The following is a 16,848-nucleotide window of genomic DNA, read 5'->3' on the forward strand; positions in this document are numbered from 1 at the left end:
TTTTTTTGGTAAACTTTTGAAAACTAATATGTATTTGGTAACATTTTAAAATTGGATTTGAAGAAAGTTCAAACTATGAGTGATGTAAAGCAAGTTGTAAGAATTACACTTACATGTAGTGTTTAGGTTTTTGTACCTCTGTGACATTGAAGTAATATTTATTATTATTTTTTGTTTTGCTTATCACTGTGCCTCGATAACAATTTTACACTTCCTTATAATTGTACCAATATTGTACCGACTTAGATTCAGACAAAACTCTTCCCTACACTAAATTATGACTAAGAATGTTTTGAAGCCGAAAAGGCCCCACTAATTTTTCAGTACACAGATTTAAACAAGAAAAAAATAAAACAGCTAGCCTTTGCTAAATTCTACACACTGATATTCTGGGAAGATGTAGAATGCAGGATCTTATCCCACTGCAATGTCCAGTGGTACTTTCTTGTTGAAAATCAACATTGTGAAAATGAGATGTGATAATGTCTTATGCGTATATATCTTTTCAAATATGCACATAAGTAATAACCTCTTCTAAAATGGCATGATGCTCCATGTCATAATTTAATTGTTTAATCAAGTCCCATTTAGAAAACAAAACAATGTGGACATTGATCATTTGATGTGAGTGGTATCATTTAAGATGTTTTAATTTTTTAATAAATATTTCTTAGTGCTAACCCTGGGTTATTCTAGATGGACTGTGTTAAAATTAGTCTGGTGTACATAAAGCCACGTTCAAAGGGTATTTTGCAGCTAAGCGTTAAAAAGCATCTGAATATTACCTGGTGGAGAATGGTTTTATCTGATTTAATAATGCAGTAAGCTCAGAAAATGTTGATCCTTGATGTACTGTCTAAGTTTGCTGCAAATGACTAGAAATTTCTCTTGAAGATGACACTGAACATTATCTAGAAAGAGCCACCACTATAGGAAAAAAACAGTCATGTCCCTCATTTCTACTATCCACACAAATTAAAACAGTTTACAGCGCCTTGCATCAAACGTCACACATAATACTATGCCTTAAAACCCACCATGACATCCCTTGGAATCACTCCCATGTTACAGCTCGGAAGAGAAGGGGCACAGAGAGCTGAGTGGCTTGTTCTAGGTCATTCAGCAAGCCAAGCCATTTGTGCAGAACCAGGAATAGAATCCAGGAGTCCTGGCTCCTAGTGGCTTGCTCTCTTCAGACGGTAGGGTTACAAAACAGGCTAAGCAGTTGAACCTATTTAGAATTTTCCTGAAATAGAAATAGATGCAAATCTGTTGCTTTTTCCTCCTCCTCCCCCTGCCCCCCAGTTCAAGCCTCCCTTGAGAATAACATTTTTAAAAGGTACATCATGTACTTTCCTCCACAACCCACTTGCTGTGGAGAATCTTTGCATCTAAACTCACCTGCAGCCACTGATGTTTGTGTAGTTCCACTTCTCACAAAAGTCATCCCGCAATCCATTGTGTATGAAAACATCTTAAAAAGATGAGCCGTTGAAATCAGGTTACATTGGAAGGGGCTGAACATTACCACCTCTGGACCATTCTTTGGGGGCCTGTGTGAAAGTCACTGCCTCATCCCCCTCCTCAAGTGTCACTGGCTGCCCAACATTTTAGCAAAATGGCTCCTGAGACCATGATGGACCTGGGTCCACATTCCTGAAGGGCCATTCAGGCTCCAACCTCAGCTACCTCTTTACCTCCCTGTGCCTCAGCCAATCCACCTGGAAGAGACAGGTGACATCAGAACTTCTCTGCAAATCAGATGCTGTATCTAACAGGTGCCCCAGGGTTAGTAAAGAAGGTTTTGGATTGGGGCGGGGGGGAACAGGGTTTATGTTACAGAGCATCACACAGATCACTGTTGCCATGTTACTTACCCAAGGTCTGGTCACCACGTAGTCCCTTCTCCAGATGGTTCATCAGAGGACGCTAGCTGAACGTCACTCTGGTGTTTTCTGCAGCAGTTTTAACAGCAGCAAGTTTTCTATCCAGTAAAGGGCCTATGCACCCTATACTTCCCTACAAGTCTTTTCAAACGTACTCCTACTATCTTCAAAAATCCCAGACATACAGTATTTCATACAAATAGTATTCAGTTTTCATTAAGAGACAGAGGGTTGATGAGGGTAACTAGCCAAGCCGCCACAATAAAGTATCAAGTGTGCACAGTAACGTGTGCTATTGGCTTTCAATGGCTTTAAATAGGCTTTGACTGTTCCATCACCACCGATGCAATAGAGTTCATCCCTAAATTTGGTGCAGTGGAGGGCATTCCATCATGCACAGGCTTTGCAAATATTCATGTTTTAAGAGATTTTATTTTGTAAGATTACTGGAAACTATAACTAGTTTAATAGCAGAAGTCTTCATTCTCATAGGTTACATACAGAGTAATCTAAAAGAATCATTTACTCTTTGGTCTACCCCCACCCAAGCTATCCCAGAATGCCCTTTTTGAAAAAATTGCTCAATTAGTGCACAAGTGTTGCAGTGCAGGCCCCAGGCCATGCATCATCAAATGATGTTCCTGCAAAATACCCAATCCACCCAGGTAGGAAAGGGTGGAAAAGAAAAAAAACCCAGCTACATGACTGAGACAAATTGGCTGTAGCATCCTTGTTTCCCGAACCCACTCCTAACACAACCGGGTTAGAAAGAACCACAACCGGGCATTTTCACACTATAACAGCAGCCGCTGGAAACCATAAAGGTAACCAACTAGGCACTGTTCTCTCGTGGCTGAGCAGGGGTTTGTGTATGAACACGTTGCTCCAGGAAAGCGAGCTCCATGCCACTTGCTGGCAGGTGTTTCTGCTCTGCGCATTTAATGCAATGAGATGATACAGGCCATGGAACCTCTGCATTTAGTACAAAGGCAAAGAAACAGAAGTCAGAGAATCCTCCCTGAAAAATGTCGTCATTTTATTTGGAGCAGTTGGGCTGGATTTCCCAATTCTCCTTCCATACAGTGAGTTTTGTTAACACATCCTCCTCTCTCTGACAAAACTCGTGCAGGTGTAACATCTTTTAAATCAGGGAGCTTTTAAAGTCTCTCCTGCTGCCCTCTTCTCAATAAAATACATAATACATTCTTTTTGGAAAAACCTCACCACTGGCATTGCATATAGTAAGTTGTTTCATCACATTCCCTAGCCCACTGTGTATGCAGCTGTCCTGTGCGTCTTTGGCTTTGTCATTATTTGGTTTAAAATCAACTGACGGATCTGTAACATTGCCAAATAATGGCTTTAACACTGTTTTAAACCAGGTAACCAATTTTATTCCCATAAGGCCATATCTAAGAGCCGTAAGGCCGTATCTTATTCTTATGATTAAAGATTAGAGTGAGGCATGGTACATATATTGTTATGAGGTTATGCAACCCAGGACAGTCGAAGGATATATGTGACCTGAGGATTTATTTTTAAAAATGGCAAAAAAGGTGGATCACCACTATTCTGCAGTTACATTAGGCAAATGGATTTGTTAAATGCTACCACAATAGAACAAGGCACAGTAAGATCTAAATCATTGCTTTTACTAAACTAAATAGTTTGAAGTGTGTGATATGTTACCCTAATTCACGAGGTCAGGTTAATCCCTGACAAGGTCAGGTCCACATGTGCTTTCCCTCCCCACTCCAAATAGAGTGTACGTGGGTGGGTGGGAAAGCAGGTGCAGACACTGAAATAATTCCAAGGAATTCCAATATGAAATGGAAGGAGACACCAACTAAAGAAGAGACGGAAAATTCAACTGCCCCTTTTCATTCCCTTGTTAGAACTGGGGCTGTTTAACAAATCCTACACTGACAACTGTTAATAGCTGCAAACTTGGTGTCCTGATCACAAATAAAAAGACAGGTTGAAATGTATGGCTCTGTCAAAACCTTCCCTCAAATCCCTGACCATGTTCCAAGCATTATTTCATAATCACCTCTACTAAACATTGCCATAGCAGGGGACTAAAGAGGCTCTTCAATGGTTTTCTAGTGGTTAGTGCGAATGTTTTTCCAAAACACAGTTTTCTCTTGTTCATTAAAAATAACATTTTCTTATTATGCTGGCAGATGGTCGGCAACAATAAACAATAGTACAAAAATATTTCTCTTTCTGGCTATTATACAGAGTTTGATTTCTACTCCCAGCTCCATTCATTCTAATGAAAAGTATCTCAACGTTTTACTGGGTTTACAATAAAAAAAATAAACGATTTTAAATTCAATTAAAAAATGACCCTGGGGCCCATCCCTACCGGCTTTGTGCTGGAGACAAGGTCAATTTGGGTTGAATTTAAATCCCACAAAAATGTCACTGTAATGGATTTGTTTTTTTAAATTGTCCCCACAAGTCCAGGATGAACACGGTGTTCACAGAAAGACTATTTTCATGGTTGAAAATGCAACAATGGCATCATTTACTGAGAGACATCAGTAGAGTCTAAAGCTTCAACACTAGGTTCGAATACATGCAGGCAAGAAGACATCTGGTCTCAAAGGAGTGGTTTCTCTCTGTGCGCTTCCTTGTCTACCGTGATTGTTCCTGGCACCCCCACCTGCGGCCTCTCTGTCAAGAAGGGGGGAGGATTATCCATGGTAGATAAGAGACGAGTGATCTGGGCCCTCTGTGCACGAGTGATGTGCTGAGTCAAGTGAATCATGCAGTCCAGGGCCACCTCTGGGTTTGCTTGAACCAAGCTACAGTGGACACAAGAAAGGAAGGAGGAGGGTGGCATCATTTAATTACTGGCAGAGAGCCGGGCATTGTACATGACACACAGAAAGACAGCTTCTGCTCTAAAGATCTTATAATCTAAGCAACAACCATCCAGTGCCTCCTACACACTGTACTCAAACTGTGATGAAATCATCTATTGTGGCCATTTATACCCAGGAGACACGTACTACTCAGTTAGTTTTAACGAAGCAACACCCAACTTCCTCCAGTAAGAGGCCGGAGCACCCCATTTACTCACGTCCGGATATGTCTGAGGGCGTAATCCCGTTTCAGATATTTTATGTTTTCTCGAATGGCTGATCGGGAACCCTCCTCTTCTTGCAAGTGTTTCTCCAGCCATTCCACCACCGCCTGGTTATTGTCCCAGAGATAGCCCTAGAGAAAACAAACAACAAGAGCATCTTTGCATACTCCTGAGAGAGAGGCGAGTCCTACAAAGTCATCCAATCCATCTTCTTTCCAGTGCAGGGTTACTCCTGATTGTACTGTCAAATCCAGTTTTAGACTATCCCAGGACAGACAGCCTTCCTTGGGACACTATTCCTCATACCAACAGATCTTACCCTCACATATCTTTTAAGGCCCGTGCAGGTCCTGAAAGCTGAAGCAGTTATGCAAACAATGCAATGCCTTCATTTGCATAGCAGGTAAAAATGCAATGCAGTATTTGCATAATTCTACTCCCTTTCTCAAAGATTTCCTTCTCACTTCCCCTCTCCCTGCCTCTTCCTCCAGCATTACTGTTCTGTCAGGTTTCTTCCTCCCACTTAATATCCCCACCCAGACATCTGGGCTAGTTCCCAATATATTGGTTTGCAGTTTTTCAGTTGATTCTTGGTTTCTTATTAATTTATTTTCCCACTTTTCCTATTCTCTTTGATGGTTCTGTAACCCCCTCACCTCCCATCCTTACTGGTATTTGAAACTCCTCTCTGCTCAGTGTATTTCATGCTCCACATTCCCTCTTCCTGATCATTAAGAAAGATGTTAAGTAAAACCTGAGCTAAACACAGATCCCAGAAGTACATCACTAGACCCCTCCCACAACTCCACAGATTACTCTTTACTTTGGGTCAGGCACCCAGTTGTCAGTCTGCAAGACAGTGTTCACAGCTGAGGCCAAGCAAATTCAATTGGCGGAGTAAAACTTCATGAGGTTGTAATCAACTGCTTTACTCAAAACTGAATATCCTCAAATCTAACATCGAATGTATCTCACGTTCCCTTCACCTACTAATTCCATCATTTCATCAAGCACTTCAGTTTGTTTAGTGAAACTTATTCTGAAACTCATATAGTTTACTGCTTAGGGTTCTGTCTTTCCCTAGATGGTTAGTGGTTCTATTTCTCTTAGTATTGGTTCTATTATTTTACGAGGGACAGAAATCAGACTTACAGGGTAGTAACAGCTACGATTGTCAATTAACTTAAAGTTCATAAGTCATGACTTAGAGAATTTTTATTTAAAGATAAATAAATAAATAAATAAACAAAGCAGCTTGAAAGCACCGGCATGCAATCTCTTCTTTCTCCACTGATAGACGCTGCTTCAAGATAAAGAGATCAATCATGTGACTTCTTTTTTTGCACCATTTTTGTTTAAGTTTGATGATCACTTTCATCCAGTGTAGGTCACCTGATCTGAAGAGACCCTGCATGGATTTTAGTGGCCACTCACCATGGCAGGAATGTTACGCTCAAGCTATGGAACAGTAACTCTGATAACGTTTCAGCCAAACTCAGGAAGTCAACTGAGCGTGTGCATGTGTGGGGAAGCACGGCAGGCTGTTGTTGGACAGTACTGGAGACACAGAGAAAACAGACTGCAAATCAGTAACACAAGAACCTGAAATAGCCAAGATGAAGAGATACCTTCACAGCTCCTTCCGTCTCAATGAACCAGCGGCGCAGCATGGACTGGATGTGAATGTTGCTGAGCTCACTGTCTGCATTCAGAATCTCCGTTTTCACCACCTCCTCCAAAAGGAGGCGCCGCAGACGCCAGTATAAGAACGTACGGGCATTCTTCCACTCAAGTATATCCTGGGGTGACGGAGGGAAGAGAGAGTTCAAAATTCAGGCTTGTACAGGAAATGCTTTAGGGATGGTGGAGATGAGGAAATAGCTGAAGTTCAGGATACTGGTACACTCCATTTGTCTGGATAAAATATTTGGGAGGGGCAGGGTGTATCCTTGCAATCTGCATCTCCAGAGAGATTCCTCATTGTGACTTCCCTTGCTTACTGACATGCTGCCCTTCTGAAGAGTAGCATCGGAATCAGGTTTAAAACCTCTGCTGTTCAAACCCTGCAGGGACAGCAAGACTCTCCAGCAGCACAATGCAACTCTGACCAGAATTCCTTTCCACACAGCACTGCGCTCTAACGGAGCCCAATCCTGGAGCCAATGGGGTTCTAGGTGGGTGCTGGGGCCTCAGGAGAAAAATACCAAGTCAGAAGCATTGGTGCTGTCATGTCACGCAGCAGCAATCTACTCCCTTGTTCCTACCTATCCCATGACAGGACAGGGTCTCACCCACATCAGCCCTGGCACTGCCCTCTACAGTAATGAGATTTTTTTCTTTAAAATGCCTTGACCATGTTTTCTAACGGTGAATCATCAGGGTTGTTACATTTCCCCAATATCAGCACAATAAAAGCTGAAAGCAAAGTGCTATCGCTTAACTGCAATAACGCCCTTCTCGTGCATTCTTCCTGGCGTGTCGTGAAGGTCAGCAAACTGCACTGCCACCTGGTGGAAGATGGGTAACAGGAGCTCTTCCCGAGCTTTCAGCTGCTTCTTCAGCTCTCTGTGATCCTCTTCTAGGAGTTCTGGGGTACCTGTTATTCCAGGAAACAAAGCATCTGTCAGTCTGGATTTGAGTTCAGTTACCTGCAAGCCAGGCTGTAAGAGAGCAGAAAATTTTAAACTAGGAACAACCATGAAAGGGTTGAAAATTCTCCTAAAAAAACAAACAAACAAAACAAAACAAAACCCCGAAAACCCATGGGCTTAACTACTGTACTAGTGACCTTAAATAGGAGTTTGTAGTTTATACACTGACACAAATGTGCATGGCACGCTATAGAAAAATAAGGCACTGTCTCTGTCCAAGGAGTTTCAAAGATCAAGCTATGCCTAAACAGACTGAGTGTGCTTGTGTTTTACATACAGCATCTTTATAGTTTCCTAAGGTCTTAGAAACAAAAAGTAACTTAGAAGAAATAACATTTGTAGAGCTACTCTGAAATTTGTAGAGCTGATGATTGTTCTCCGAGGGCGTGTGTGAATGGTGTGAAGAACAGATAGACAAGGCACTATGGACATCACAACTCCTTAGAGAGATTATTATTAATTTATATTCAAATAGTACGGAGTGGCCCCCATCAGGTCAGGCACTGTCTAGGATTCACTGTTAAAAGAAACCTCCACTGGCACCTAAACAGGATTTCCCAGATGGCCACTGCAGCACCATTATTTACCCATCTCCAGAGTTCGTGCCTCATGCTTTAAGCTAACAACGTAAACTGGAACAAAAAGGAAAGGGGGAAACAAATTCTCTTCTTACCCAGCTGTTCAACAAGTCTGGCATAGACTGAATCAATTCTTCTCATGGTCTTTATCAAATCCTTCCTCCTGAATTTAATTTCCACTGTTCCTTCAGCTTCTAAAATGCCTCCCCTAGAAAGGACAGAGGTTTTGTGATGCCAAGTTTGGTACAGTCGAGAGGTCTATATGGGGAAAATACATTCTGGGAAGCCTTTCCAGTTTTATATTATTTTCAGCAGAAATTTTGTTCTTATTGTTAGAGGGTGTTTAAATTTGAGGATTAAGAGCAGGGACACAGGAAATCTGCAAGGGTTTCCCTTCCCAAATCTGAGATTTCTGCAGCTCGCTCTTTCTAGCATTTTCTACTATTTGCCCCTACATTCAATAGTGATCACCAAGTATTCACGAAGATAAAAGGAGGGCCATTAAAAATAAAGATAAGAAGTTTATTTAACCCAGCAATGTATACTGTTGAAGGATCAGTTATGTAGAATATCCAGCAAATTGTGCTGTTAAAGCCCAACAGTTTTTAGCTGTTGGCTCATGAGTTTGGCAGGTTAACAAATCCCAAGTGTTAATGAGACCGCTGCAAATGAGTCTATGAACTCATAAAGGGATCACATAATGGGTTTGTATTTCCTCTGCAACGTGCCTCACATTTTTTGGGTGTTCTGTATGTATTATTTCTAATAATACAGGTTCTCTCCTAGTACTTGAAAGATCTCAGCAGATCACCAGTTACCGAGGTGTAGTTGTATAACTTTAAACAGGACACTGGTTAGGTACTGTTCAGACTTTTTGCAATAATTGCATTCACAATGACTGCCCTGCTTGAAAGTCAGGCTGAAATCTTCTATTCGACCAACTTCTGTTGGTGAGAGAGACAAGCTTTTGAGCCACACCAAGCTCTTCTTCAGGGCTGGTTCAGTTGGTCCAACAAACACCTTGTCTCTTTGATATTCTGGGACCATCATGGCTACAGCTACACTGCATAAAGCAGAAATGTGTCTTTTCCCAAGTGTAGTTTAGATTTCTCTTCCACCCCTGTGGGCTGTTGGGAAGGATTTATCAGTGAAGAGAACACCATTCAAAGGCCCCCAGGCACATGGCATGGAGAACACATGCACTTTACAAGCACAGGAAAAGGAAGGTCACCATTTTCATAGACTCACAGATTCCAAGGCCAGAAGGGACCATTGCAATCATCTAGTCTGACCTCCTGCATAGCATGGGCCAGAAACTTGCCCCCAAATAATTCCTAAAGCACAGCTTTTAGAAAAACACCTGGTGATGATTTAAAAATAGTCAGGATAGGAGAATCCACCATGACCCTTGGTAAAACTGTACCAATGGTTAATTACCCTTACTGTTAAAATGTACCCCTTATTTCCAGCCTGAATTTGTCTAACTTCAACTTCCAGCCATTGGATTATGTTATAACTCTCTCTGCTAGATGGAAGAGCCCATTATTAAATATCTGTTCCCCACGTAGGTATTTATAGACTGTGATCATGTCACCCCTTAACCTTCTTTTTGTTAAGCTGAATAGATTGGGCTCCTATCACTATAAGGCATGTTTTCTAATCCTTTAATTATAGTTGGTCTTAGAACCCTCTCCAGTTTATCAACATCCTTCTTGAAGTGTGGACTCCAGAACTGGACTCAGGATTCCAGCCATGGTCACACCAGTGCCCAATACAGAGGTCAAATAACCTCTCTGCTCCTTCTCAAGATTCCCGTTTACGCATCCCATGATCACATTAGCCCCCTTGGCCACAGCATTGCACTAGAAGCTCATGTTCATTTGTTTATCTACCACAATCCCCACATTTTTCCAGTGTCTGCTTTCAAGGATCGAGTGCCCCATCCTGTTAGTACGAGCTACATTCTTTGTTCCTAGATGTGTACATCCACACTTAGCTCAGCTGTATTAAAATACATGTTGTTTGCATGATCCCTGTTTACTAAGCAATCTAGATCGCTCTGACTGTTTTGGGCTCATCATCCTTATCCAACCCTTAAAAAAAATATGGAGACTGACTAGAAACTTAAGCCAAAGGCTATAGAAAAATGCCTAGAACAGTAGAGAGTAACAAGGAAAGTACCAGAACAGGAGACTCCAAAAAAAACCCTGAGAAAGATATTACCTACCTGCTCTCCTTGTCTGCATAAAGCTCCATGTACACAGGGTTGATTGTTGGATCAATTACTACCCAGGACCCTCCTCTTAGCTCGGCATGTGGGGGGATGTAGACAAGAACAGGCTGTTTAAACTGCCTGAGGCTATCGACAATGTACGCACCGAACTTCAGCACTTGATCGTACATGTCTGAAAACCAAGACCTTTATGTTATCAATCACTTCTGGTAACACCTCCTGCTCTGCGGAGCTACAGAGACAAGCTGTGGGTTGGGCGACACAGGCCAGGGAGAAGCGCCAGGTTGAATACTTCACTCCCTATCCCTTCTCTGGACCCCTGCACTTACCTCTACTCTAAAGTGCCCGCCTCTTCCAGATGCCAGCCTGCAGCCGTCCCAGCTGAGGATACCCAGCAGTTTGACTCTATAAAACCTGCTACATTTCTTAAACAACCCAAAGCACTTCCCTCCCCAACAGAGACTGAGCAGGCTGCCTCCACAGTAAAAAATAAACCAAACAAAAAAGACACCCCAACCTGCAATGTGACACTAATGCAGCCCTCCCACCCCGCAGCCGTCAGCCCCTGCAGCAGCTGCCGTGCAGGAGAGCTAGGCAGGAGGCGAATCTCAGAACAGCATCACACAGTCAGCCTGCTCCCGGGGGAAACAGCACTCCTAGAAATAGCAGCAATAAAGGGGAGATGCTGAGCTTGCTCAGGATCTCCATACTCCACGGAGAGTCACGTGGGATCACAACCTGGCTCTCCTCCCTGACTCCTGTTCAGCGAAGAGCAAATCACCTTTCATGCCACCGGAGAATCCCCTCCAGTTTGCAAAGATCAAGAGAGGAAGCCGCTCTCGGTCGAAGTCCCTTATAGCCTGGGCAGTTTTAAAAGCTGAATCTGGGAACCACACCTGCCCAGCCTGCTGGACTATCTGAAAGAGAACGAGCAGGAGTGTTCAGTTCGGATTAGATTCCTCTTGGCAAACGAGGCTGGTAGGTCAACAAAGTACGGTCGTTCGAAGGTTTAAAACCAATGAAGGGACTTAGGGTAGTTGATTCCACCAGCCTGAAAGATGAGGAAGAATGGAGAAGCCAGAAATCCATACAAAAGGGTCATCCAGAGCAGGATTTTCTTCTAGCTTTATGATATGAAGCATTGCCACTGTATATATGTTCACACTCCCCAATGGTTTCCCAACATACCTTTGCTTCAGAATCCAGGTTTGCAGGGTCAGCTGGTATTGCCATCTCCACAGTCCGGGTCTCCACCGCTACCACACCAATGGGGATCCCTCCCAATCTGCAGAGAACCAGGGACCAGTTTGATTTCTAAAGCAGAGATGAATTTTCACTTCTATCAAGCGGAAAAGTTCAACTGGTCTCAAAGCAAGTCCAGGGGGCTTGCTTTCCCCACTGTTCAACAGAGCAACATAGGGGGGACACCACAGAACCTGTTCCCAGGAAGGCCCATCCCCCAGGAGGGGATGACGCAACCCCAAGTTAATTAAAGCACCGCTTGGCTGAACGTCAGCTACCTTTTATACAGACAGTTTAGTGCCTACTCCTGCCTGATTTACCACTCAGACAGGAGCACAGACTTCAGTGGGAATCGGGACTCTGCACGTCCAGGCAGGAAATGGCTCTTAGTGTACACTGTTAACAGCTGGTTTAGGGAAGAGCCGTGCTTTGTTGTTACCTTGCTCTGCCAACTACAACCGTCTGTGCCCAAGGCTGCATGATCTCCATGAAAGTGCCATGATCAAAGAAGCCGCTCTGCCAGGTTCCCTTAACAACTGTGCAATGAAACAGAGCACGTAACTGTAAGGCTATTTTGCTGACCAGTTCACAATAAATTCCCAGCGCACATTATATCAAACAGCAGTAAAATTCTGTGTACACAAGACTGGGAGCATTTTACAGCAACAAATACATGTAGGATGGAGAGACAGAATGGAGTTTCTGCAGAAGGTCTAGGTTAGAACACCCTTACTTACTTGGATGTGGTCTTCCTGCCAGCATCCATCTGGGATTGTAGGGGGCTTTGGAAGGGACAAAATCAATTTCTCGTTCAATGGGGTCACTTGTAGCAGTAACAGGCACTGGGCTACGATTGTCCTATAAGAAGAAAAATCTCTAACCCAGTTTTACCAAATAGCACTACAAAAATCCGTTGGACAATGTTTGTTCCCACTCTACCCTTTACCCTACTGAAATACTACTTAGGCTGTTACAGAAATAGCATTAATCCAGACTAATTCCCTTACGTATAATTATTCTTCCTTACGGACAATATTTCACATTACTTTCTACGATGCTTCTAGTGCATTAGATGGTGACAGAAACGCCTTCAAAACAGCAACTACAGAAGTAATTTCCGTACATCGAATGGATTATTAAAAGCTGTTGGGGTGTTTGTTTTAAACAAGGCATTGCATTAAATAAAATGTCACAGCCAACACACTGCTGTCCTGTTGGAGCTACTCACCTTTGGCATATACGAAAGCCACTGTAAGATGGTGTAGACGGCCTCAAAGTCATCTGGGACAGTCACATGGGAAACACCATTATTATGCATGATCTGCACGCCTCCAAGCTGGTTATTGGATGTGTAGACCTCACGCCCCAAGACCTAGTTAAAGTTATAAACAGAAAAGATCATCACCCCTAAAGTAGCTGTAGACCTTATGCGCACACAAACTTGTGCCTGTTTAGTTAAAACCAGTGCAAACCTGTGTGTAGACACGGTTATTTTAAGTGGCTTATTTTAGTTTAGCTTAAACCTATTCTTGACTGACTTAAGCTAAACTTTGGTTTTGTAAAGTAGGAGTGTCCACCCTGCCTTTTGCATCGGTCTAACTAAATGTGGTGGTTGTTTTTTTTTTTAAATCTGTTCCTAAATTAAGCCGGAGTAACTCTGCATGTAGACAAGTTCATACACCTGCCGCACTGAACTAGCTGACTGAGCAAGGCACTCTGAATGACAGCTCTGCCAATGACTTGCTCTGTGACCTTAACAAATCTCTCAACCTTTCTGTCTCAGGAAACACAGGGGAGTGGTGTATGGATTAATGTTTGTAGAGACCTTCAAATGCTGTGAATCACTTGTAATTCCCTTACTAGTCTCTTGTACATATAGTCCATGAATAACTCATCTGGTTTAAACACCTATCACATCCAGAGTACTGTGGAGTTTTTCTTTGTGAAATACTTAGTATCCATTATGGAATTTTGCAGGTGGGAGACAGTGAATGTCTCTGGTTGCTACAAAGAAGAGTGATAAATCAGCACAGGAAAGGACAATTTTCAGGGGAAAATAAAATGGTGGGAGGAACAAAACTCCTCGTTACCTTATTTAAAGCACTAGCCCCAGTGAGGATGATGTGGGAATTCTCCACCTGTATCACTCGCTGCCCTAGCCTCACCAGGTATGCGCCAATTCCAATGGCACGACATGTCACCTAAGAGATGCAGACAAGGAAGACAAAAATTACTGAGGAACAAGGGCTACATAATCATGAGGAAGAATCAACAGAACTCTACATTCTTTTGGACCAACCTGGAAGATAGGTAACGAAACGGCTGCTGCTAGTCTGTTTCATCTAAATGATACACCATTACCACAATCAAAGTGACCTAATGAAGTCTGAACTCTGGCATTGTATACAATAACCTTGTTGTTTCACTCTGGTTTCAGGTTGCCAGCTGATAGTGGCTAGTTCTGCTCGATCGTCTGTTGAACGTAGTACCCCACTGGTGTTTTAGACCAGAAAATACATTCTAAGCATTTCACAGCTTTAGCGTACTTCATCTGAACACCAGTAGCTAAGCTGGTTCATGGGGATTTCATAAATATTTGGCTCCACTTCACTTGACCAATCCTGAGCAGTCTCATCCTGGGTGGCTTTAGAAGCAAATGCCACAGATGCCTCATGTGCTGTATAAGGAGAATGGCTCATAAAATCAGCTAAGGATTCCAAAAGCCATACCATGCTAATGGTCACAATTTCATCATAAGCAATGGAGGACTCCCCAGCAATGGTACCAGATGCTCTCAAGTTCTCCACACCGAACCCTTCGTCTTTACCGATGATATCAGTTAGGACATACCTGTGGGGAAGTGGAAGAGACAATACAGAGCCAGAGAAGACAACAGAACGGGCTCATTTTCACAAGGTGCAAGGTAAGGCCTGGGACTCAGGCACAGGAGACACCGTGTGACCTAGGGTGAGGCCTTTTGCCTCTCTAGGCTGCAGTTTCTTCATCTGTGAAAGGGGACGATACTGTCACTGTCTCACAGGGGTGCGATGGGAATAAATCTAAATACCTGACAAGTTCAAGACACTGGGTACATGCTCGGGGCAGCTAGCTCCATGTACCATGGTGGCTGGTTCAGCGTGCTGGCTCCATCAGAGGTCAGCGGGGAACTTACACCTCCGGCTTGCAGCGTAGACGTACGCAGGGACTTCAATAAAAACCCACTCACCTGGACTCTCCTCCTTCCTCTACATGCTCACAGTGCACGGAGTTCACTGAGCTGATCCTCGTGTAATCCTGTGGCGTCAGGTACAGGTACTTGAACCCCTTCCAATAAAGTGGGAAAGAATTAGCTGAAGAAGCTGCCTGCATAGCCATTAAATACACTATTTCCAACAGGCGCTTGCTACTTGCAAAAGGTAAAGTCTGTTACAATACAAGCATAAGCAGCTTGTAGTGCAGTTTTCACTGATTGGTAGTTTAAAAATCTAATAGCTTATATAAAATAAAGCTGTACATGGATTTTGCTAATTTAAGTTTATAAAGAGCACAGTAATGTATTCATTTTATAATGCGTACACGTACACACACACACACACACACACACCCGATATACCACCACATTACATTACATGTAACACACTGATACAGCATCACCAAACTGCAATAAAATGTATGCAAATGCCCACAAGTGGCTATGAGAATAAAACAGAAACCCTTAAATTCATTGGGTAGAATTTTCAAAGCATAGAAATTACTTAGGGTTCTTAAGTCCTAATGTCCCATTCGCTTACGGTGAGTTAAGCACCTTAATGTAGGCACCTAGCTCACTTTTGGACAATGAAACTTAGGCTCCTTCAGTCATTTTGGGATTTTTGAAAATTTTGCCCATTGTTATTTTAACCGTAGGGTTATTTGTTAGCCTGGACTGTGAGACAAAAAGAATAAATCTAGCTTTAGACCCATGCAAAGCACAAAGAACCCTGCACCACATGCACAGAACTGACCATCAGCCACCCATAGACCAGTCTGACTCAACTGAGCCTCTACCATCAGTCCAATTCTCAGACTTCCCTCTCTCCTGCGGCCTGCTTTGAAAGGGGCATTTTAGTGTCACCTTCTGGTTTCCTGATCCAGTTAGTGGGTTCACCAGATACTGCAGAGAGGGGTGGGGGGCGATCCCACAGCCCAAAGGTGGCAGCCAGCAGACAGGATGAGGATGGAGGGTACGTGGAGGTGGGGGGACCTGCTCATGAGTGGAGCTCTGCAATCAGACTTGTGTATTAACCCCGTATGTTATCAAATCCCATTTAATCTCAGGGCTGCTGATGCATCTTTTAACCCTTCTGATTCCCAAACTGGGTCTTTCGCAGAGAAGGTTTTCTCTCCCCATCCCCACCTGTAATGAGACACATGCACCTACCTTGTAGGGATCCGTGGGATCAACCCACGCTACCTGGAACATGTGCTTTATCTCATCTGCAAACCCTATCCGTGCCCCGCTGTTAGCTGCAATGTAGATCCGTGGGACGCCTTCCAAGCGGGCCAGCTGTGAAGCTCGCAGGAAGAGCAGATCCTCCTCGGGCCCGAAGGAGCCAATCTTGTAGGTGATGTCGTTGCTGATAACAATGATGTCTCGGCCTTTGGGATACTCAGGGGTTTTCAGCTTCATTTTGAAAGCAACCATCCCAACCTGCTCAAAGAGATATAAAGTCACATGAACAAGTTTCTCGAGAGGAAGTAACAGGGGCGGCTCTAGACATTTCGCTGCCCCAAGCACGGCGGCATGCCGCGGGAGGTGCTCTGCCGGTCGCTGGTCCTGCGGCTCCGGTGGGCCTCCTGCAGGCGTGCCTGCAGAGGGTGCGCTGGTCCCGCGCAGCCACCGAAGCCGCGCAGGACCAGCGGACCCTCCACAGGCACGCCTGCAGGAGGTCCACCGGAGCCGCCTGCCGCCCTCCCGGCGACCAGCAGAGCGCCCTCCGCGGCATGCCGCCCCAAGCACGCACTTGGCGTGCTGGGGTCTGTAGCCGCCCCTGGGAAGTAAATACTAGTTGTAAGCTACGCTCTGTCACAGATTAATCAATGGCTCTGCATACACATACAGCTTCTACTCCCAACAGCATTCTCCAAACTTTAAAATGTAATTCAGGTTGATCTGTTCAATTTG

General features: G+C 43.7%; 1 protein-coding gene across 20 annotated transcripts in view; it reads right to left on the reverse strand.

Annotated features, from left to right (window-relative positions):
- Positions 1 to 2,901: 2,901 nt before the first annotated feature.
- The window catches only part of ACACB (acetyl-CoA carboxylase beta), a 76,160-nt gene continuing 62,213 nt past the window's right edge, over positions 2,902 to 16,848 (reverse strand). For 18 of the 20 annotated variants that reach the window (XM_039504697.1, XM_039504699.1, XM_039504698.1 and 15 more), the window contains 15 exons: positions 16,105 to 16,374; positions 14,911 to 15,008; positions 14,414 to 14,534; positions 13,775 to 13,885; positions 12,913 to 13,056; positions 12,422 to 12,542; positions 12,124 to 12,220; positions 11,631 to 11,727; positions 11,224 to 11,359; positions 10,437 to 10,614; positions 8,305 to 8,417; positions 7,422 to 7,576; positions 6,609 to 6,779; positions 4,975 to 5,111; positions 2,902 to 4,696 (listed from right to left, as the gene is read on the reverse strand). In XM_039504697.1, coding sequence (XP_039360631.1) covers positions 4,492 to 4,696; positions 4,975 to 5,111; positions 6,609 to 6,779; positions 7,422 to 7,576; positions 8,305 to 8,417; positions 10,437 to 10,614; positions 11,224 to 11,359; positions 11,631 to 11,727; positions 12,124 to 12,220; positions 12,422 to 12,542; positions 12,913 to 13,056; positions 13,775 to 13,885; positions 14,414 to 14,534; positions 14,911 to 15,008; positions 16,105 to 16,374 — 2,154 coding nt within the window. In that variant the 3' untranslated portion in view covers positions 2,902 to 4,491. Of the gene's footprint in view, positions 4,697 to 4,974; positions 5,112 to 6,608; positions 6,780 to 7,421; positions 7,577 to 8,304; positions 8,418 to 10,436; positions 10,615 to 11,223; positions 11,360 to 11,630; positions 11,728 to 12,123; positions 12,221 to 12,421; positions 12,543 to 12,912; positions 13,057 to 13,774; positions 13,886 to 14,413; positions 14,535 to 14,910; positions 15,009 to 16,104; positions 16,375 to 16,848 lie in introns of those variants that run through there. The other 2 variants (XR_005589478.1, XR_005589479.1) reach the window with 2 other exon arrangements.

This window comes from Mauremys reevesii, linkage group 18 (assembly GCF_016161935.1).
Source record: "Mauremys reevesii isolate NIE-2019 linkage group 18, ASM1616193v1, whole genome shotgun sequence".
NCBI lineage: Eukaryota > Metazoa > Chordata > Testudines > Geoemydidae > Mauremys > Mauremys reevesii.